The sequence below is a fragment of the Engystomops pustulosus genome, chromosome 2 (assembly GCF_040894005.1).
Source record: "Engystomops pustulosus chromosome 2, aEngPut4.maternal, whole genome shotgun sequence".
NCBI classification, from domain to species: domain Eukaryota; kingdom Metazoa; phylum Chordata; class Amphibia; order Anura; family Leptodactylidae; genus Engystomops; species Engystomops pustulosus.
In genome coordinates this window covers 39361389-39384215 of record NC_092412.1, presented here as the reverse complement: position 1 = coordinate 39384215, position 22827 = coordinate 39361389, and the positions used below count along the sequence as shown (strand labels likewise).

The window sequence follows — 22827 nt, the reverse complement described above, 5'->3', positions numbered from 1 at the left end:
TGATTGGTTTAAGCACTTTCTCAGAGCAGCCTCTGGTTACAAAAATCATCATCTTTGTTAATTTGGGGATAAAAATTTATATTGATTTTGGCAAACTTGAGGCAAATGTTCCTGTAGATAAGTGGTGGGTATGTCCAGAAGAAGTGTCTGTCGTATAATTCAGGATCGTTCAGCATTAGTCACCTTGTATAATAAAAAAGTGAAATAATAAAGAAACTGCAGACTAGACCGATATTGTGCTAAATGAGCTGTACACTCATCTTAAAGAAAATCTACCATCAAAATCCATCGTGATAAACCAGGGACACTTACTAGATCCAGGCACCGTGGCTGTGGTATCTTCTTATATTTGTATACATGGCCCCTTCTATCTAAAAGCAACTTTTTAAATAATGGTAATGAGCCTAAGGGGCTCTGGTGGGTATATCCAGAGGCCCTCAGTGATGTCTGTTGCAATGAGCAGGAGGAGGGGATACATGTTCTCATTGTAACAATGAGTGAATACATCACTCAGGGGCTCTGGAAACACCCCCAGAGCCCCTCAGGCAATTAACATAATTAAAACATTTTATTTTAGAAGGAAGGAGGTCATAGAGAGCAAATATAAGAAGATACGACAGTCACAGTGCCTGGATCTATGAGTAAGTGTCCCTGGTTTATCCATGCTTGATATTGATGGTAGATTTCCTTTAAGGGGAACCTGTCATAGTTTTTTTTCATCATTTAACCTAATGACAGGTTCCCAAAGAAGTCATCTCACTGTTTCCCATTCAGTTTTTATTATAAAAATCTATATATCATATCTTTAGTAAATCAATTTTAAGAAAGTAGCTGGCCCCTTGCCTGAAGACTGAGAGGCACAATGGGCGTGTTCTCTCTTCTACAGCATCTCACTCAGCTGCCTCATTCTCCCTCCCTGCTGAGAGAGGGGATTATGCAGCCTCTAAATACGACTCATCTCAGGCAAAATATGACTCTTCTCTACTCATTTTGCATGAATTTGGAGGAGATGATAGGTAAACGGGTGGGATTTCACATAAAAGAAGCTTATGTCATGGTGAATATTGGGTTATCTTGAAATATTCCACTTAAATCCAGAGAGGTAGGTACCTGCTTTAAAACAACGCTAGCACCTTGCAGTTAGGGTGAGGGCACATTTCCTGTGAGTAACATTGTGCGGTCTTGTCGTCACTTGGCTTCTGCATCAAAGGGGTGTTTTCCGGGAATATGGACGTCTGATACAAAAACCCATAATGATACAAATAAATGAATATAACAAAACTCAATGGGGCAGATTTACTTACCCGGTCCGTTCGCGATCCAGCGGCACGTTTTCTGCGCTGGATTCGGGTCCGGCCGGGATTCATCAAGGTAGTTCCTCCGCCGTCCACCAGGTGGCGCTGCTGCGCTGAAAAGCATCTGAACGCGCTGGAGTTCACCGGCTCGCGCTGAGTGAAGGTAAGCGCTTCCCAAGCGACACATTTCTTTTTTTAAAAGCGGTGGTTTTTCTGAATCCGTCGGGTTTTTGCTCGGCCACGCCCCCCGATTTCCATCGCGTGCATACCGGCTCCGATGCACCACAATCCGATCGCGTGCGCCAAAATCCCGGGGCAATACAGGGGAAATCTACGCAAATCGGAAATATTCGGGTAACACGTCGGGAAAACGCGAATCGGGCCCTTAGTAAATGACCCCCAATGTCATTAACCTCCACCTCTCTAAAGTAGGTGGAGGTTTCTCCAGGATGGCTGCCATCTACAACTACAATTCCCATGATCAATCAGTTCTCAGTATCAGCTTCTCTCTGTCCTGCTCTGTTACTATAGTAATGATGTGTATCTGCGATCACTGCACATTATCTCTCTGAGATGACATCTCACCACAACACTGGCCATACTGGATGTACTGCAACCAACCCACTACAGCCTAACAAAATTTTAAATAACAACTAATTACATACAGGAGGTCCCATACTTAAGAACACCTGACTTACAGATGACCCCTAGTTACAAACGGACCTCTGGATGTTGGTAATTTACTGTACTTTAGCCTTAGGCTACAATACTCAGCTGTAACATTTATTAAAGGTGTCCACAATGAAGCTTTATTGTTAATCCTGGTTCTTATGACAATCCAACATTTTTAAAATCCAATTGTCACAGAGACCAAAAACATTTTGACTGGGGTTATTTATAAAATATACAGTTCCAACTTACATACAAATTCAATTTAAGAACATACCTACAGAACCTATCTTGTACGTAACCCAGGGACTGCCTGTATTATTTTTTATTTTAATGATGATTTAATATGAATTATGCTTATTCGTGGAATACCCCTTTAAGTTTCTTACATTTTTTGCATCGGTGGTCTGCAACTGGTGACTCTCCAGATGCTGTAGAATTATAAGTCTCAGAATACTATGAAAGCTGCAGACATCCTGGACTTTAACAGAGGTTTCAGGCCATTGATGTAAATGTAGTCGATTTATAAGCATGTTAGCACACTATAAATGATATATAGACAAGTCTTAACAGCACAGCTGTGATATATGAACCTTTGTTGTATACTTCCAAAGGATGGAAATTGTCATGGGAATGTGATGGACGCAGGGGTTCATGGCTTATTACAAGATACAGAATTGATAAATTCATTGTAAACGTAATGAAACGTGCTCCAACACATGATGGGGAAAGAATTTTATCCTCTGGATTATCAGTCTTCCAGAAGTAAAAAACTGTCACAATGGTGTCACCTATTTGCGCTCTGGCGTAACTCAATGCCCGACCCAAATATATGAAAACACCCATCACTTGGCTTAGTGACACCCCCTGCTCCTCTACAGCCAATCCCGAGTGAGGGGAGTTATTCATATATTTGAAAAGGGCACATGGAGGAGCAGTTTCCCAAGGGGGGGGGGAAACTGCTCCTTTCCAGCCACTCCCAGTGGACGAGTGCCTAGTCACACAGCAGATGCTAATGAAAGGTACAATGTAACATTTATTTTTTTATGTCAAACCTATTTTTTATACAAAAACATTTTGGCAGTGTATGTACTATGCTCTGTGGGGACTGGGGGAGTGCTAAGAGTGGGTCTCCTGGTGACAGGTTCCCTTTAAGGGTACAATCTGGAGTGCTCCACACCAAAATCTGGGCAGATCGCATCAAATTTTTTGGTTACCTGATGATTTTTGTTATGAATGTTCTGTCATCCTGGGGTATGGGTAGAGGAAAAGGTTGGCGCTACGGATGGGTGCGCTTGTAACCCAGAGAGTTTTTACCACAACACAAATTGGTGTATAGGCTAGATAGGTATTTATTATAATAAATGGTTAAAAACTGGTCTCAAACATAGGTAAATTGGCAACGCGTTTCGGGGGGACCCTTCATCAGGCCAATAAAAATACAGCGTCCGGGGGGACCAGCTCCTGCTGGTCCCCCCGGACGCTGTATTTTTATTGGCCTGATGAAGGGTCCCCCCGAAACGCGTTGCCAATTTACCTATGTTTGAGACCAGTTTTTAACCATTTATTATAATAAATACCTATCTAGCCTATACACCAATTTGTGTTGTGGTAAAAACTCTCTGGGTTACAAGCGCACCCATCCGTAGCGCCAACCTTTTCCTCTACCCATACTCTTGTACTTACGGTTCCAACGGATACCGGTCTTGGAGCGTTTGGGAAGCTGCTGAGGTAACCTGAGAAGGATCCACCAACAAGGGTAACCTAGTTCCCTACACCTCTATATATGCTACTAGCCAAGTGGCTACCAGGTGAGCACCCTCTATCACTCACCTAAAAGAAACCGTTAAAAAACGTTATCACACGAGGCGCCGTCCTCTTCGGTTGTTTTCTTTGTCTTTTTTCTTCTCTGTCATCCTGGGGAGCTGACGAGCAGTGCAATGGGGGTACATGGGACCCCCATTCTCGTGATCTGTGGGGGTCCCATCATTGAAACCCCCACCGGTCTGGTGGATAGGGCCTAACTTGCTTTGTGAGAAACCCGTTTTAATTTTGCCCCTTGCCCCCGATGCCCTTTCCTGTTTTTGCATTTTGTTTTTTTTCTCCTTTACTCCCTAAAGCCAGAAATAGTTTTCTTTGTAACACTTTGTAGAAAAAACATCATTCATGCATGAACCTAAAAGTACAATTTGTTTCAGATTTAACCATAGGGGCTTAGATCTCTCTGATAGTGCCTAATTTAGATTGTTCTATGATAGCCATGAGAATCTCAGAGAGGCTGCCTCACAATGACGGATCCCATCCCCTCCCTGATGATGTCACGGAGGCGATGATGTCAGCCAGTATAGCGGTTTTGCCCATGGTGTTTGTCTGCTATGTAATACAGTGGATATATGCTCTGTATGGAGAGGGCTAAGCCATAAGCCCTCTCCATACATCCTTAATGACGCTGCGCCATGCTGCTCATCCTGATGGTGTTAAGGAACAGGCCCATTTCTAGTTTTGTATTTCCATTTTTTTCCTTGTAGCACTCCAAACGTCACAACTTTTTTATTTTTCCGTTTACAGAGCTATATGAGGACTTGTGTTCTGCAGGACACATGCAGTTAAATTGACCAAAAAATGCAGTTGCCGAGTTCAAAATAAAGAATAAAAATTCCCCTCCCATGACAAAAAGAAGTGACTTGTAATTGAGTAACCTCAACTCCTCTCTTACGAGGCAAGTGCTATCTTTGTGGAAGCCAGGAACAAGTCTGGCGTTCACTAACCTTTGGGGATGCAGACCATCATCTCTACCATTGTACAGCATTTTTGCTTGGAGTGATAGGAATATGGGTAAATGCACATGGCTTATGCTTTTGGACAAATGCCTCTCAATGGGCTCATACATGGTCGTGGTCTCCTTGGCCTTTTGCATGAGCCGACAGCAGAAGCTGCAAAACTCAGAGCAGGTCCTATTGCCTTTGCAGTCCTTCCTACTGTCATCAGTGTCCGCAGATTCGTTGTTTGACTGTGTGCAGTTTGGGTAAAGGTTTCATGTGGTAGGGCCTAGGTCTTTTTTTGGACAGGACCTTGTGGTAGACTGCAGAATTATGAACTTCTTAGATCTGGGTGAACTGCTTTTTCTTTGTACTGGGATGTGGCAAAGAACACGATCTCCATCTTTCGGTAAACCGTTTTACTTTCTGAAATAAAGAAAGGACAAATGAGTGAGTCCATTTCCATATAAGAAGAAGGATTTAGCACTTGCGCTATACAGATCAGCAGCGGCATGCACCAGAGCGAGGTTCCTAAGTGCCTAATGACTAATTTAGATGAATTGTTGGATGAAATGGGTTTTTTTTCGTCTGTAAGAGATAAAAATGAGCATATAATTTATTCCCGCTTAGAAATCCCCACTTTGGTGATATCACATAGCAATGATAAAACATCTTTATGGGTAACCACCCCGCACATATTATTATTATGTGTGATTTATACAGACGATTTATCCCTGGTGTCATAATGACTTATCACTCCTATAGGCTTGATACAAACCAGAGGCAACATACCAGAGAAAGCCTTTTGTCTCTGTTTGTCTCCAAGATGAAGATAAAGATCCAGTTTCCATTAAGAATGTTACACATTCGTATATATCAAACTTATCGAGGCACTTTCCCAAGCGTAGCCTTTAAACATGCTTTACATTGTCAAGCCCGCATCCTGTCTATGTCTATGGACATTCCAGAACCGGATTCTGTATGATGAAGTTCACAGTATGACATTTTATGATAGTTGTGTATGATGGGTTCAGCTGAAAAAGATACATAGAGATCCCTGAAAGCATAGACGTGAATAAGACGTGACCATCTATGGTGAGATATATAGTGTAGAACCTCGGAGGTCTTATGTTTTAGACACTGAATAAATCAAGATGTATATCTCACGTTACTGTCGCCTCCTGGCTCTGCATTACTTAAGAATTTATTTGTCTTATCTCTGGATTTGTGAACCTTGCTGTTTATTGCATGATATCTATGGTGGCCCTGTACCATTGCTGTCCATATAGACAATATATAGAACTTAAGAAGTTATCCAAATTGTGATTTTAAAAATTTTAAAAAACCTGCAGATAGGCTAGAATTTATAAAAATGAAAAATTTCCAGCCTCTTCCCTTGGGAATCTGGTTCTACCTCTTTGCCCCCTCTTCCAGGAGAAAAAGCATTGATGGATCCTCAAGGCAACGAACAGAAGTAGATACATTTTTATAATTTTTCAAGGTTCTTTTCAGCAGTTTAGATATTGGGGGTCATTTACTAAGGGCCCGATTCGCGTTTTCCCGACGTGTTACCCGAATATTTCCGATTTGCGCCGATTGTACCTGAATTGCCCCGGGAATTTGGCGCACGCAATCGGATTGTGGCTCATCGGCGCTGGCATGCACGCGACGGAAATCGGGGGGGGGGGGGGCGAACAAAAACCCGACGGATTCGGAAAAAACGCTGCATTTAAGACAAAAAATGTGTAGCGAAAATTACACTTACCTTCACCAGGTATAGGCCGGTGAATTTCAGGGCATTACAGTGCGCCTCCGGGGAACTTCAGCGCAGCAGCGCCACCTGGTGGACGGTGGAGGAACTACCTTAGTGAATCCCGGCCGGACCCGAATCCAGCGCAGAGAACGCGCCGCTGGATCGCGAACGGACCGGGTAAGTAAATCTGCCCCATTGTATCAAGTCGATGAGTTGTATATAACATTCTGTGCCATTACAAGGGTAGATTTGTTTTTATATGATAAAATTAAGTAGCAAATGATTGGTATTCAGTATCATGTGATGGAGGACTGACTCCTGGCCTCCATAACAACTAACTGATTCAAGTTGCACAGTTGCTTCTCACCCATTTACCAGGGGCGGTGCTGTGCATTTGGCATTGTGGGCCTCAGGCATTGCAGACATCTCTTGAATAATAATTAAATGTAGAGAGGTTTACTAGAAGCCACAGCCACCACATGCACTTGGTGAACAATGAAGAGGCCTCAAGTCTTAACCAAGCGCTAAGACCAAACTAATAAACTGTCCTAATTTTAAAGCAGTTTCTAACAATATTTGCCCAAATGTGCTTCACTATAGTAGTATCTACATTGTACTGATTCTCTTCCATCAGCACCAGCAACATGTAAGCTCTTCGTCAGTACGCCTGCCATGTGTCACTATAGCCTTAGACTTCTTGGCAGCTGACACACACTAGAATTAGCAATATAATTACTTTAATGCCCAGAAGAAAAACAGGTTTTTAATGGAAGTCACATCAAGTTATATGTTCAAATGTAACATCCAGTTAGGTATTGAGTAGAAACAAAAGTAAAGTTATCCCATTGCTTACCAAATATGATTCTCCTGTTAACCAGTGATTTCTAACTTTTTAGAAAATTATGATTTTATTTTTATGCAAATGAGATTCTCAGTGCGCCAGTTGCTGGTAGCGCTTCCATTTTCTTCACAGCCCACACCAACCAATATTGCCCCTTTTCCTAATAATTGTCACCATCCATAGAAAGGAAATAACAGGTGCACCATCAGCCACGGTCACGTCCCTGGTGCTCCAAGAAATTAGTTTGCATAAAAATGTTTTACCTTTTGTGCACGTCTCCAGGACTTCTCCCGAGCTGCACTAATTCTCTGGAATACCCTTCCCAGGACTATCAAACTAATACCCAACCTCCAAAGTTTCAAACATGCCCTGAAAAACCATCTCTTTAGGCAAACCTATCACATGCGCTAACTTCATGAAATTTCAACTCTCTCTTTACTAACCCATCCTGTTTTATTCTTCCGTCTGTTATCCGACAAACAATATATACCAAGCTCTCGGCTTCTCTGCAGTCCCATTGCCTTTGGACTCTGTATATAAGATGGCGGCTTATGGCTGGTTCAAGCAGCAGCATTTTTATTTATTAAATTATTTTGTTATGTTCCCTTTTTTAAAATAATGGCTTGCCAATTATCCTTTTGTGTCACCCCCTCATCCTCATAGACTGTAAGCTCTTGTGTCACCCCCTCATCCTCATAGACTGTAAGCTCTTGTATCACCCCCTCATCTTCATAGACTGTAAGCTCTTGTGACACCCCTTCATCCTCACAGACTGTAAGCTCATGTGTCACCCTCTCATCCTCATAGACTGTAAGCTCTTGTGTCACCCTCTCATCCTCATAGACTGTAAGCTCTTGTGTCACCCCTCATCCTCATAGACTGTAAGCGCTTGTGTCACCCCTTCATCCTCATAGACTGTAAGCCCTTGTGTCACCCCCTCATCCTCATAGACTGTAAGCTCTTGTGTCACCCCTTCATCCTCATAGACTGTAAGCTCTTGTGTCACCTCCTCATCCTCATGGACTGTAAGCTCTTGTGTCACCCCCTCATCCTTATAGACGGTAAGCTCTTGTGTCACCCCCTCACCCTCATAGACTGTAAGCTCTTGTGTCACCTACTCATCCTCATAGACTGTAAGCTCTTGTGTCACCCCTCATCCTCATAGACTGTAAGCTCTTGTGTCACCCACTCATCCTCATAGACTGTAGGCTCTTGTGTCACCTACTCATCCTCATAGACTGTAAGCTCTTGTGCCCCCTCTCATCCTCATAGACTGTAAGCTCTTGTGTCACCCACTCATCCTCATAGACTGTAAGCTCTTGTGTCACCTACTCATCCTCATACACTGTAAGCTCTTGTGTCACCCCTCATCCTCATAGACTGTAAGCTCTTGTGTCACCCCTTCATCCTCATAGACTGTAAGCTCTTGTGTCGCCTCTTCATCCTCATAGACTGTAAGCTCTTGTGTCACCCCCTCATCCTCATAGACTGTAAGCTCTTGTGTCACCCCCTCATCCTCATAGACTGTAAGCTCTTGTGTCACCCCTCATCCTCATAGATGCCGCTATATAAATACAGATTATTATTATTATTATTATTATTATTATTAAAGCTACAATTTATCTTAAATGTCTAACGTCACAAAGTCCTGGAAAACAGGTAACATGAACCTGGAATACTTATCCTGTTTCTGTTGTGGGAACATTTGGGACCTATTCTAAGTAATCAGAAGTTCTTAGTACTCCAACACTCGTCAGTCTTGGTTATCTGAAGTTTGATTATCGATAAGTAACTATAATGCTCTGCCACTAAGGATCTATAATTTGTTCACCCTTTAAACCCCTTTCTAGAAAAGTATTGTAAATGCCTATAGCTTACTCGTCACCTGCTTCAAAGTTACAACCAATACATTTTACAACATGCTTGAAGTGATCTAGTATGTCTGAAGCATATCTTATGGATTTTTTTAAGGACAATGTTATATTCGAGAGGCTATCGAGAGAATCCCAGTACATGGAACAGACATTAAACCATCTGGAACAATTTGCATCTGAAGGTAAATCAACCAATTTTTCATGTTAAAGTGGTAAATTGTAGCAGAAAAAAAATCTATTGTGTATTTACTGTCAAGTTTACAGGAGTTTCATAGTGTCTGATTGGTGAGAATGTCAAATGTCGTACCCCGCCCCTCACGGCTGTCGCTAGGGGGCGGCAAACTGGGCATTTGCCCAGGGCCCCCTGTGCTAGAGGGGCCCCCTGCATGTGGAGTTTTGTGTGCAGAGGATGTATTGCTCCTTTAATACCCCTTGGTTAACCCCTTAAGGACGCAGGGTATTTTCGCTAATTTCTCGCTCTCCATCTTCAAAAATCCATAACTTTTTCATTTTTCCGTGTACAGAGCTGTCTGAGGGCTTATTTTGTGCGTAACAAATTTTACTTTCCCATGATGTTATTTATTATTCCATGCCATGTAGTGGGAAGCCGCAAAAAAATTCCAAATGTGGAAAAATTGAAAAAAACTGCATGTGCGTCATGTTCTTGTGGGCTCAGTTTTTACGACTTTCACTCTGCGCTCCAAATAACACACCTACTTTATTCTTTGGTTCGGTGCGATCGCGGTGATAACAAATTTATACAGGTTTTATTGTGTTTTAATACATTTTCAAAAATTAAACGAATGTGTACAAAAAAGAAAAAAAATTTTTTGCCATCTTCTGACGCGAATAACTTTTTCATACTTTGGCGCATGGAGCTGTGTGAGGTGTCATTTTTTGCGAAATGAGCCAACGTTCTCATTGCTACCATTTTGAGGACTGTGCGACATTTTGATCATTTTTAATTACATTTTTTATGTCATCTAAAAAGGTGTAAAAGTCGCGTTTTGGACATTTGGGCGCCATTTGCCGTTCCGGAGGTCACCGCCGTCAATAACCGTTTTTATATTTTGATAGATCGGGCATTTTGGGACGCGGCGATACCTAATGTGTCTGTGATTTTTACTATTTTTTATATTTTATATCAGTTCTAGGGAAAGGGGGGTGATTTGAACTTTTAATATTTTATTATTTTTTTACATTTTTTAAACTTTTTTTTTTTCTTTTTTTTCCCACTATTTCTTAGACCCTCTAGGGTACATTAACCCTAGATGGTCTGATCGCTCCTGCCATATACTGCGATACTGCTGTATCGCAGTATATGGCATTTCTGCTCACTATACATTACAATGAGCCACAGGCTCATTGTAATGCATATGCAGAAGCCATGTATCCTCGGGTCAAACGAAGACCCGAGGCTACCATGGCAACCGATCGCCGCCCCCCGATGACGTTCGGGGGAGTGGCGATCGGAGGTAAGATGGCGGCGCCCATGCGCCGCCAAATTTAAAGTGCCGCCGGCGACTTTGCCGGCGGCAAAGAAAAGGTTAACACCCGCGATCGGTGCAAGCACCGACCGCGGGTGATAGCGATGGGTCTTTGCTGCGATATGCAGCAAAGCCCATCTCTGTATGAAGAAGGCTCAGCCCGTGAGCCTTCTTCATACAACCTTCACAGCTCCGTGGCGGATATATCCGTCACGGAGCGTGAAGGGGTTAATGCTCGGGTGAAGATGGTTATCATCTATCTCCTGTCTATATATCTATCATCTCTCTGTCTAGTTATCTATAATTTATCTATATATCTATCTAACCATTTATCCATCAATATATTTGTCTATCTATTTATCTATATATCTTCTTTCTGTTATCTATCATATCTATCTCCTATCTAGCTTGCAATCAATCTTCTATCTCTCTTCTAATGTATCTATCTCTCATATATATCTATAGCATCTATCTATCTATCTATCTATCTATCTATCTATCTATCTATCTATCTATCTATATATTCTAGTTTATATTTCTGTATCTATAAATCCATCTATTCTCTATGATATAAATCTATATAATTTTTAATATTAATCTTCTATCATCAATCTACCTATCATCTACCTCCTATAAAATTCTCTTACAGTCCTATATTACAGATACTTATGCAACACCCCTGCTAATGCATAGGCAGGTTGGTAGTTGCGAATAGCGCCCTCTCCAGGTCAGGAGGTGATAGGGAGATTGATCACCTCTCTATGAAGGTTCTATAACATGGAGTATTGTGTAATTGCAGCTGTAGCTACTGCCTGGCAAGGCAACAGTTAATTGTGTAATGGAATTATCCAATGGTGTTGCTGTAACACAAGCTGGAAGGTGATTGGAGAGGTGCTACTACCTGACCAGGGCAATATATAAACCCCTGCTGGGCGGAAGCACATGGTTCAGTTTTCAGGTTCAGTCAGAGTGAGAGACTCTATCTTGGAGTCAGACTGCAGAGAAGACAGAGTGAGGAGCACACCTTCAGTGCTTCCACAGCCATTATCCCAGGAACTTCTAGTGCCTCAGGCCTACTGCCTGGCACCCAAGTCCGGACACTTAAGCCCAGAACTGCAGCTCCGCCAAACGGGCTCAGTTCCATCTGAACCAGCCCAGCCTGCATCTACTATGAGGCTGTGTGCACCTTTCCTGCGGACCAACTCTTCATGACCTTTCCAGCTTAAAGGAAACCTACCACTTGAAGTGGCAGGTATAAGGGGGAACTACCGAGCACCAGCTGAGGGTGAGCTGGTGCCGGAGCTTAGTTTTGTTAGTGTCTTAAACCACAGTATCGCGGTTTAAAACACTTTTTAAACTTTATGGCCGAAGCTGCTTCGGCGCACGGAGGTACGCGCTCGGCGCTTACCATGCTCGCGACCGTGCACGCGGCTTAAGACACTAACAAAAATAAGCTCCGGCACCAGCTCACCCTGAGCTGGTGCTCGGTAGTTCCCTCTTATACCTGCCACTTCAAGTGTGGTAGGTTTCCTTTAAGAATCTGCTGTTACCCGTTTGGGCTGTTGTCTGTTCAATAAAGAACTGTAAGTTGATTTGCACAATGTTGCCTCTGTCTGATCCCTGGATACGGCTACTTAACACCACGGGCTCCCTCATCCATTACCTAGGAACTTATCTCGCAGACACTCAGGGGTTTCCCCAGGGAGAAACCATCACATTGGCCTCTCCCTTCATATTTTTTGCACACACCACCTGCTGGAGACCTGCCAGGCTGTAGGTCAGGCCTCCAGTCCCTATACCAAGCACCACGCCACTTCAGTATTCTGGGCCCCAGCTGCCTCCAGGCTCCAAGAAAAGGCTAGGCCCCGGTGCGGGAGGTTGCACTTACCATACTACTGTGTGTAACTACAAAGTGCTATTATTGTGCAGGGCTAAAGGAGCCTCTGACTGACTGTGACTGTTCATAAGTTCCTTCTTTTGGGGGGACCCGTTTTTAGTTTAATCCGGTGCCGCACTTTGTCTAGAACTGTACCACTGCCCCTCCCCCCAAACCAGATGCATATAATATCTGTATGTGAATTTTCCACACTTTACTTTCTGCTTTTGTAATATACTATAATACCACACACCTGACATAGATCACATAGTAGTGGGGGTGAGGTTTAACCTTATAAACCCATAAAACTCCATCTTAAAAGCACAACTATCAATTTTCTTTAGTTTACTTAATGTCAGTCCAAGTGATGGAAAACACTTACCAGAGAGGAGAATCTTTCCCCGCAAACATTTCTTACACTTTGTGCAGACACTGGCGTCAATGTTTAATAAGGACACTGTATCTCTTTTATTGCCCATGTGTCATCCTCCGGCAGCGCTCCGTGAAGGACAGTGCAGAACAGAATGTTTTTAACTCGACTTAAAATTTTCCATCTGTCCCCATCCAAATTAGTGAGAAAATATTTTCATGTCTCAATAAGACCAACAAATATTTGACATTAAACACTGTAATTTCTCCTTTTAATTCAAGTCATATTTTTTCAAATTTGATGCTGTAAATGACTTTGAATGGAGTCTACCCGCTCCTAACTTACCCCATTGTACTAGTATTATATATTTCCTGTTAAGCTTTCCAGAAACCTTTCCTCTTTAACAATGATAGGTAATTTTAGAGGAAAATTCATATATACGCATATGACCTTCTTGGTGCACTAGGGGCGTATATTTCCCCTCTGGTGCACAAGCTTCTTCTTTCTATGGGAGGCATCAGTCACTGTATTACTATGACCCACATAGAAATAATAAATGTTATGTTGTATGCAATGTTACGCATATATGGAGTCCACGACTTAAAAGCACCCGACTTACTGATGACCCTCGGACCTCTCCACCCACTGTGGTGAAGCTCTCGGGATGCTGGTAATTTACTTTACTTTAGTTCAAGGCTGCAGTAATCAATTGTAAAGTTTCTGCAATGCCAGGACCTTGATTTTATATTCATGAATACTATCCTAAGGTCCTGGCAGGGCAATTGCTCATAGACAGTTAGAGATCACATGACCCTCCATCTGCGGCCATTTTATTGTCAGGAAAGTCTGGCTGATGAGGTACAATACAGGAGGATTCACTTTACATATCAATAAAACAGAGCAGAACTAGTAATAGATGTATATTGGTAAATTACCTAATACCCTGCCCCCCAGACTACACACACAAAAACAGATCATATCAAGCTGTTTAAAAGTCAGAATGTTCATAGTTACCCATGGCAACCAATCACGGCTCCCGTTTAAAATATTCATGAGCATTGGTAAAATAAAAACAGAGCTGTAATTGGTTGGCATTGGCAACGAATTCCATTCTGACTTTTAGACAACTTGATAAATCTGCTCCATTAGGTAATGTAGCCATCCCCTTTAAGAACAAACTTTAAAAACCTATTTTTTATATATATATATAACCCAGGCGACTGCCTGTAATCCCTGATGTAAAGAAAACCAATCATCTCCATTGACGACTTCTTAAAATGTTTTAATATTTGCATTCACTGCCAATAAAATAAATATTCTGGGCCAAGTGGTTGTTAACATTAGAGGATGTATCACTGCAGTGGCTAACACTACCCAATCATTGCAAGGTTTTCCTGACAATGGGTAGCGCCCACTACACCTCCAGAAAAAATAACAGGCCAAGCAAATCGTTATAACAAGACAGGTTCTTGTGTTTACGATTTTTGGGAAATGCAATTATTGAATAGAACAGATGTTGCACTGGCAGTATGAGAGGCAAGTAGGGGTTAAAATAGTGATCTGACCTTCCTCCAGGTGATTTCAAACACAATTCAAACACTACACATGAACACAGTCTTGGTCCTGGTTTAGGACCAGTTAATTTTGCAGTTTTCTTGTTCTCTTCCAGACCTGGTTTTGGTGCCAGTTAACTATACAGTATGTAGGATGCTGAGTGATCTCTATTCCGACCTTTAGGCTTTTTCTGACTATTATTTGGATATCTGATTTGGACTTTGATGGATTCTTCTTGTTGGCTATTGATGTGGACTTGGAGAATCTCTTGGCTTGTGATTTAGAATTTAATCCTAGTCTTGACCTTGGTTTACCAACTCTTGCAGTATTCCTTTCCTCTTTACTTTACCTAGAGTAGGGAACGTCGCCCAGTTGGGGACTGTCATTTAGCATTGTTTATCATGTTGGCAGGGATAGTTTGGAGGGTTTATTATTAGGGATTACTATTCTTATTCCATCCTGTCTTGACAAAGGACAAGTCAGGAGAGGTGCACAAGTCTCTTTAGAATAAAGGTTTCCCTTTCTGTTGTTTTGGCCTACATTTTTTTTTGGATATGTTGGCAAATGCGCCCAAAGCTTTCCCATTGCATTGCTGATTATGATGGAACTTTATCCTTATGTTCATGTGGCATTTGTTTGTTTGGCTAGCTTTCTTTTCACCACCTCTATCTGGATAAGCTTTCAAACATTGGTCTTTCTACATGTCACACTTCATGGATGTATCCTAACTGTGAAGAGACAGGAAGAATATTAGTAACACACATCACTAAAGATCTACTGGGCTCTAACTTAGATTTTAATCAGAGAAAACATCCAGAAAAGTGACACATAAACAAATTAAATCTCCAAAAAAAAAACTCCCAAAAACCTAACTCAGTTTAAAGGTGCAAATATACACTAGTAAAATGCATCAAAATGTTATATTTTCCGTTGCAAAACCAAAATTCACAGTAAATCCAATGAATAAAAAGTAAGAAATCTTTTATAGCAACCGATTTACATGAATTTTCTGCCTTACACCTTACAATTGTCCAAACTAAATACCAATATGGTCTCTGTACAAGAGCAACACAGTTTGTTGGAGAGATAAGAACTGCTCTATCTTTAAAGGAAACTTGAGGAATGAGGATTTCTTGGATGAAAGTGTTCTGCATGGGAATGATTTAAAGATTTTATCAAAGCCTGACACTTCTAAGTGTATTAACATCTTGCTGAGGTTGATAAGTGGCTTTATAATGGAGCTATGTATCACCGCCATGGTTTTTATATACTCTGTGATAGTGGGGACCGGGCTGCCGCTAAACAAAAAGGCGATCCATAATCTTCACCCTCCCCCTTCATGTCCACGGCCAGAACATATATCTCATGAATGTAGTGATCAGAATTTACAAGCCAAAGAAATTGTTGCTTTTAAAAGAGCAATTCCTGTGCCAGAGGGCCAGACAGATCCCAGGGACATGTATGCAATGTGTGTAGCATTTTTGATTTTTTTTTTTTAATTTGATGTTTTTGGAAGTTTTTATTGTCTCGCTACCCAAAAAAAAATTGACTCTAGAAGGGGTATCACTTGGTCTTTAAATATATAGTTATTGACTTATTTCACATTCCCATTCCAGTGATAAATTTGCTCAAATTTCTCATATTGTGTTAATAAATAACACAAATGCCTAAAGAAAATCTACCACATGGATGCAGTATTTGTACACCAAGTACATGTACACGCTGGTGGGTGCCCCCTGAAACACGATCACTTCTTCCTTTATCTTCTAATGTCTGCGTTTTGGAGAAAATCACCTTTTAGAATTATGCAAATGCACCTCGGGGCTCCTATCTATATCACCAAAGCCTCATCTGGCTCTGTTGTATACTAATTATGCCTGGCTTTGTTCGGCCTTACTGCCCACCTCTCCCTCCTCTCGCCAGCCAGAGAGCAGGTGACATCATAATTAGGAGACAACAGAGTGAGAAGGGGCTTTTGTGAAATGGACAGGAGCCCCTGAGGCTTAATATAAATCTCTTATAGATCTTTAAATTATCTCTAATACGAAGCCATTAGAGGATAAAGAAAGAACAGATCCTGTTCAAGGGGGACACATAGCAGCTTGTAGGTATGGTAGCTTTCCTTTAACTCTTATTTAAAGGAAATCTACCATTTGCTTTTACGCATTATGAACAAAACATACCTTGAGAATGCTGTAGCTACAATGATGCAGAAACATATCTCGTTTAATCCCTGAACTAATATCACTGAAGAGCTTGACTGGTGAAATACCTCTGACTACAATATTGAAAAACATCTAACTGGAGTAGTGACATAGGGAGATAAAAACTAACCTTTATTGAAAAACTTTTAAAAAGTACTCCTGTGTGGATTGTATATAAAGTATAACAAGAGTGTCTGATGCATCAAATGACACCCTTATGAACTGGGAGACAGTGAGCTACAAATGTCCGTGGGTATAGTAGAATGCTCCCAGCTCATAAGGGTGTCATTTGATGCATACTCTGGAGTATACAATCCACACTGCAGTACTTTTTAGAAGTTTTTCAATAAAAGTTAGTTTTTATCTCCCTATATCACTACTCCAGTTAGATGTTAATCCCTGAACTGAGTGGTTTTGCTGAAAAAACAATTATAAAATTCTGATAATGAGGCTCTGTCACTCCTGTGGCTGCCCCGGGGCTTCTCCTCTTTCCCTAATTATGCACTGCTTCAGAGAACGCTGTAATCCCTGTGTTGTCCTTGCCAGGCAGAAGTAATCAATCGATGCACCATCCCCCAGCTGCTGTGTATGAGTGATCCAGCTCAGGTTGATTAGTCCTGTCTGGACAGTTCAGGAAGCTCTGTGTAATGTGTTTATGCACCGAGGCCAGTATGCATCCAGCTTTCCCAAGTTCCTGTTTTGTAATTTTGTAATTGTTTTTTGAGCAACTCCACTCAGGGATTAAATGATATATTTCTCCATCAGTGTAGCTACAGCATTCTCAAGGTATGTTTGGTTCACAATGCATAGAAACAAATGGTAGATTTCCTTTAAATTAAAGGAAATTATCTATTATCTATCTATCATCTATTATCTATCATCTATTATCTATCTATCTCATATCTTTTCCTCCATTTCTCTAATCTAATTCTATTATCTATCTGTTGCTGTATTGCTTGAATCCTGTTTTGTGTTTATGCAGTATCTTTATCTTTCTACACATCTTCATTAGAGATGAGCGAGCACTAAAATGCTTGGGTACTCGTTATTCGAGACGAACTTTTCCCGATGCTCGAGTGCTCGTTTCGAGTAACGAGCCCCATTGAAGTCAATGGGAGACCCGAGCATTTTTCAAGGGGACCAAGGCTCTGCACAGGGAAGCTTGGCCAAACACCTGGGAACCTCAGAAAAGGATGGAAACACCACAGAAATGGACAGGAAACAGCAGGGGCAGCATGCATGGATGCCTCTGAGGCTGCTTAATCGCACCGTTATGCCAAAATTATGGGCAACAGCATGGCCATGACAGAGTGACCGAATGAGGCTAGATAGCATCTAAAACATCCAATAATTGACCCTGACACTATAGGGGACGGCATGCAGAGGCAGCGGCAGCAGCGACAGGCTAGAGAGTGGCATGGCGACATACCCTAAATGGACTCAGGCTTCAAACCAATGGGTGGCAGAGAGGAACCAAAGGAGGTGAGCAAGAAGCGCTCAAATAATATCGGTACATGATAAAAGTTTGCCAGTATATTTTGTGGATTACACAGCAGGGTGGCGATAAAGTTAACATGGAAGCCATGAAAACAATCCAAAATTCTGCCTGACACAGCTCGTTTGATAAGGGGACCATGTATGGAGGCAGTGAACTAGTAGTAGATTAAAGGTGCTGCAGTTAAAACTATGTTAGTTGGATCTTGGCATGGAGCTGGCGCTCCGCTGCCAGGCGAGCTTTTGCCAATCCAAGCCCCTGTCTCTAGGCTACTCCCCAAACAGCACTTCTAAGAACCTTTTGTATAAGATCAAGTGTAGTAGCGTTCTTATAAGTTTGGGATATGGCGGGTGAGGGGAATGTAAACATCTGCGCAAGAAGCGCTGAAATAATATCCGTAAATGAAAAAAGTTTTCCAGTATATTTTGTGGCTTACACAGCACGGTGGCGACAAAGTTAACAAGTTTGATGCGGAATGCCCTGTAATAGCTCTTGGGCGGTGTGCCTTTTATCACCTAGGCTCAGCAGTTTGAGCACCGCCTGCTGTCGCTTAGCGACGGCACTGCTGCTGTGCCTAGAGCTACCGACTGATGGCGCCATGCCCACGGATGGTAATTCGGAGGAGGAGGAGGAGGTGGAGGAGGGGTGGGAGGAGGAGGAGGCATAGTAGGCCTGAAACACCTGGACCGAGGTAGGCCCCGCAATCCTCTGCGTCGGCAGTATATGACCAGCCCCAGGGTCAGACTCGTTCCCAGCCTGCACCAAGTTAAGTGTAGTAGCGTTCTTATAAGTTTGGAATATGGCGGGTGAGGGGAATGTAAACAGATGCGCAAGAAGCGCTGAAATAATATCCGTAAATGGTAAAAGTTTGCCAGTATATTTTGAGGATTACACAGCAGGGTGGCGACAAAGTTAACAAGTTTGTTGTGGAAGCCATGAAAACAACCCAAAATTCTGCCTGACACAGCACGTTTGATAAGGCGGCCATGTATGGAGGCAGTGAACTAGTAGTAGATTAAAGGTGCTGCAGTTAAAACTATGTTAGTTGGTTCTTGGCATGGAGCTGGCGCTCCGCTGCCAGGCGAGCTTTCGCCAATCCAAGCCCCTGTCTCTAGGCTACTCCCCAAACAGCACTTCTAAGAACCTTTTGTATAAGATCAAGTGTAGTAGCGTTCTTATAAGTTTAGGATATGGCGGGTGAGGGGAATGTAAACAGATGCGCAAGAAGCGCTGAAATAATATCCGTAAATGGTAAAAGTTTGCCAGTGTATTTTGTGGATAACACAGCAGGGTGGCGACAAAGTTAACAAGTTTGATGTGGAATCCATGAAAACAACCCAAATTTCGGCCTGACGCACCTCGTTTGATAAAGGGACGATGTATGGAGGCAGCTATATGGACGACTTTTGGAGGTAGCAATGGAGACAACGTGTGGAGGCTTCTATGGAGACAATTCAATTTGGATAGTGCCTGTATGTGGCAGTCCAAAAAAGTTTTCAAACCAGAGGAGCAGGTAGGTGGCCCTCCATAAAAATGGAATAGATTGAGTGCCTGTATGTGGCAGTCCAAAAAAGTTTTCAAACCAGAGGAGCAGGTAGGTGGCCCTCCATAAAAATGGAATAGATTGAGTGCCTGTATGTGGCAGTCCAAAAAAGTTTTCAAACCAGAGGAGCAGGTAGGTGGCCCTCCATAAAAATGGAATAGATTGAGTGCCTGTATGTGGCAGTCCAAAAAAGTTTTCAAACCAGAGGAGCAGGTAGGTGGCCCTCCATAAAAATGGAATAGATTGAGTGCCTGTATGTGGCAGTCCAAAAAAGTTTTCAAACCAGAGGAGCAGGTAGGTGGCCCTCCATAAAAATGGAATAGATTGAGTGCCTGTATGTGGCAGTCCAAAAAAGTTTTCAAACCAGAGGAGCAGGTAGGTGGCCCTCCATAAAAATGGAATAGATTGAGTGCCTGTATGTGGCAGTCCAAAAAAGTTTTCAAACCAGAGGAGCAGGTAGGTGGCCCTCCATAAAAATGGAATAGATTGAGTGCCTGTATGTGGCAGTCCAAAAAAGTTTTCAAACCAGAGGAGCAGGTAGGTGGCCCTCCATAAAAATGGAATAGATTGAGTGCCTGTATGTGGCAGTCCAAAAAAGTTTTCAAACCAGAGGAGCAGGTAGGTGGCCCTCCATAAAAATGGAATAGATTGAGTGCCTGTATGTGGCAGTCCAAAAAAGTTTTCAAACCAGAGGAGCAGGTAGGTGGCCCTCCATAAAAATGGAATAGATTGAGTGCCTGTATGTGGCAGTCCAAAAAAGTTTTCAAACCAGAGGAGCAGGTAGGTGGCCCTCCAGAAAAATTGAATAGATTGAGTGCCTGTATGTGGCACTCCCAAAAATTGTTTAAAACAGAGGACCGGGTCGGTGGCCCTCCATAAAAATTAAATGCATAAAGTACTATAGTTAGAGCCAGTGGGCCCTGTAAAAAAATAGCCAGTTTCCTCTGCTTTACTGTACAAAGAGGAGGAGAAGGAGGAAAATGAGGAGGAGGAGGAGTGGATAAATTATTCAGGTTGAGCTTCCTTCACCTGGTGGAGATTGGAAATTAGGAGAAATCCAGGCTTTATTCATCTTGATAAGCGTCAGCCTGTCAGCGCTGTCAGTCGACAGGCGTGTACGCTTATCGGTGATGATGCCACCAGCTGCACTGAAAACCCGCTCGGACAAGACGCTAGCGGCAGGGCAGGCAAGAACCTCCAAGGCGTACAGCGCCAGTTCGTGCCACATGTCCAGCTTTGAAACCCAGTAGTTGTAGGGAGCTGTGTGATCATTTAGGACGATGGTATGGTCAGCTACGTACTCCCTCACCATCTTTCTGTAAAGATCAGCCCTACTCTGCCGAGACTGGGGACAGGTGACAGTGTCTTGCTGGGGTGACATAAAGCTGGCAAAAGCCTTGTAAAGCGTACCCTTGCCAGTGCTGGACAAGCTGCCTGCTCGCCTACTCTCCCTCGCTACTTGTCCCGCAGAACTACGCACTCTGCCGCTAGCGCTGTCAGAAGGGAAATACTGTTTCAGCTTGTGCACCAGGGCCTGCTGGTATTCATGCATTCTCACACTCCTTTCCTCTCCAGGGATGAGAGTGGAAAGATTTTGCTTGTACCGTGGGTCCAGGAGAGTGAACACCCAGTAATCGGTGCTGGAATAAATTCTTTGAACGCGAGGGTCACGGGATAGGCAGCCTAGCATGAAATCTGCCATATGCGCCAGGGTACCAACGCGTAAGAATTCACTCCCCTCACTGGCCTGACCATTTCCTCCTCCTCCAACTCCTCCAACTCCTCTTCTTCTGCCCATACACGCTCAACAGTGAAGGACTCAACAATGGTCCCCTCTTGTGTCTCGCCAACATTCTCCTCCTCTTCCTCCTCATCCTCCTCCACCTCCTCCGATATGCGCTGAGAAACAGACCTAAGGGTGCTTTGGCTATCAACAAGGGAATCTTCTTCCCCCGTCTCTTGTGAGGAGCGCAAAGCTTCTGACTTCATGCTGACCAGAGAGTTTTTCAACAGGCCAAGCAGCGGGATGGTGAGGCTGATGATGGCGGCATCGCCACTGACCATCTGTGTTGACTCCTCAAAGTTACTCAGCACCTGACAGATATCAGACATCCACGTCCACTCCTCATTGTAGACTTGAGGAAGCTGACTGACCTGACTACCAGTTCTGGTGGAAGTTGACATCTGGCAGTCTACAATCGCTCGGCGCTGCTGGTAAACTCTGGATAACATGGTCAGTGTTGAATTCCACCTCGTGGGCACGTCGCACAACAGTCGGTGAGCGGGCAGTTGGAGGCGGCGCTGCGCTGCCCTGAGAGTGGCAGCATCTGTGCTGGACTTCCTGAAATGCGCACAGATGCGGCGCACCTTCGTGAGCAAATCAGACAGATTGGGGTATGTCTTGAGGAAACGCTGAACTATCAGATTTAACACATGGGCCAGGCATGGCACATGTGTCAGTCTGCCGAGTTGCAGAGCCGCCACCAGGTTACGGCCGTTGTCACACACAACCATGCCTGGCTTCAGGTTCAGCGGTGCCAGCCACAGATCAGTCTGCGCCGTGATGCCCTGTAATAGTTCTTGGGCGGTGTGCCTTTTATCGCCTAGGCTCAGCAGTTTCAGCACCGCCTGCTGTCGCTTAGCGACGGCACTGCTGCTGTGCCTAGAGCTACCGACTGATGGCGCCATGCCCACGGATGGTCGTTCGGAGGAGGAGGTGGAGGAGGGGTGGGAGGAGGAGGAGGCATAGTAGGCCTGAAACACCTGGACCGAGGTAGGCCCCGCAATCCTCGGCGTCGGCAGTATATGAGCAGCCCCAGGGTCAGACTCGGTCCCAGCCTCCACCAAGTTAACCCAATGTGCCGTCAGCGATATATAGTGGCCCTGCCCGGCAGCACTCGTCCACGTGTCCGTGGTCAGGTGGACCTTGTCAGAAACGGCGTTGGTCAGGGCACGGATTATGTTGTCTGACACGTGCTGGTGCAGGGCTGGGACGGCACATCGGGAAAAGTAGTGGCGGCTGGGGACCGAATACCGAGGGGCGGCCGCCGCCATGAGGCTGCGAAAGGCCTCGGTCTCTACTAGCCTATAGGGCAGCATCTCCAGGC

The 22827-nt window shown here is 43.5% G+C and overlaps 1 protein-coding gene across 5 annotated transcripts in view; it reads left to right on the top strand.

Moving 5' to 3' along the window:
* The window catches only part of ATP8A2 (ATPase phospholipid transporting 8A2), a 493942-nt gene that overhangs the window by 163198 nt on the left and 307917 nt on the right, over nucleotides 1-22827 (top strand). For all 5 annotated transcript variants that reach the window (XM_072134328.1, XM_072134326.1, XM_072134327.1 and 2 more), the window contains one exon: nucleotides 9289-9373. In XM_072134328.1, coding sequence (XP_071990429.1) covers nucleotides 9289-9373 — 85 coding nt within the window. The remainder of the gene's footprint in view (nucleotides 1-9288; nucleotides 9374-22827) is intronic.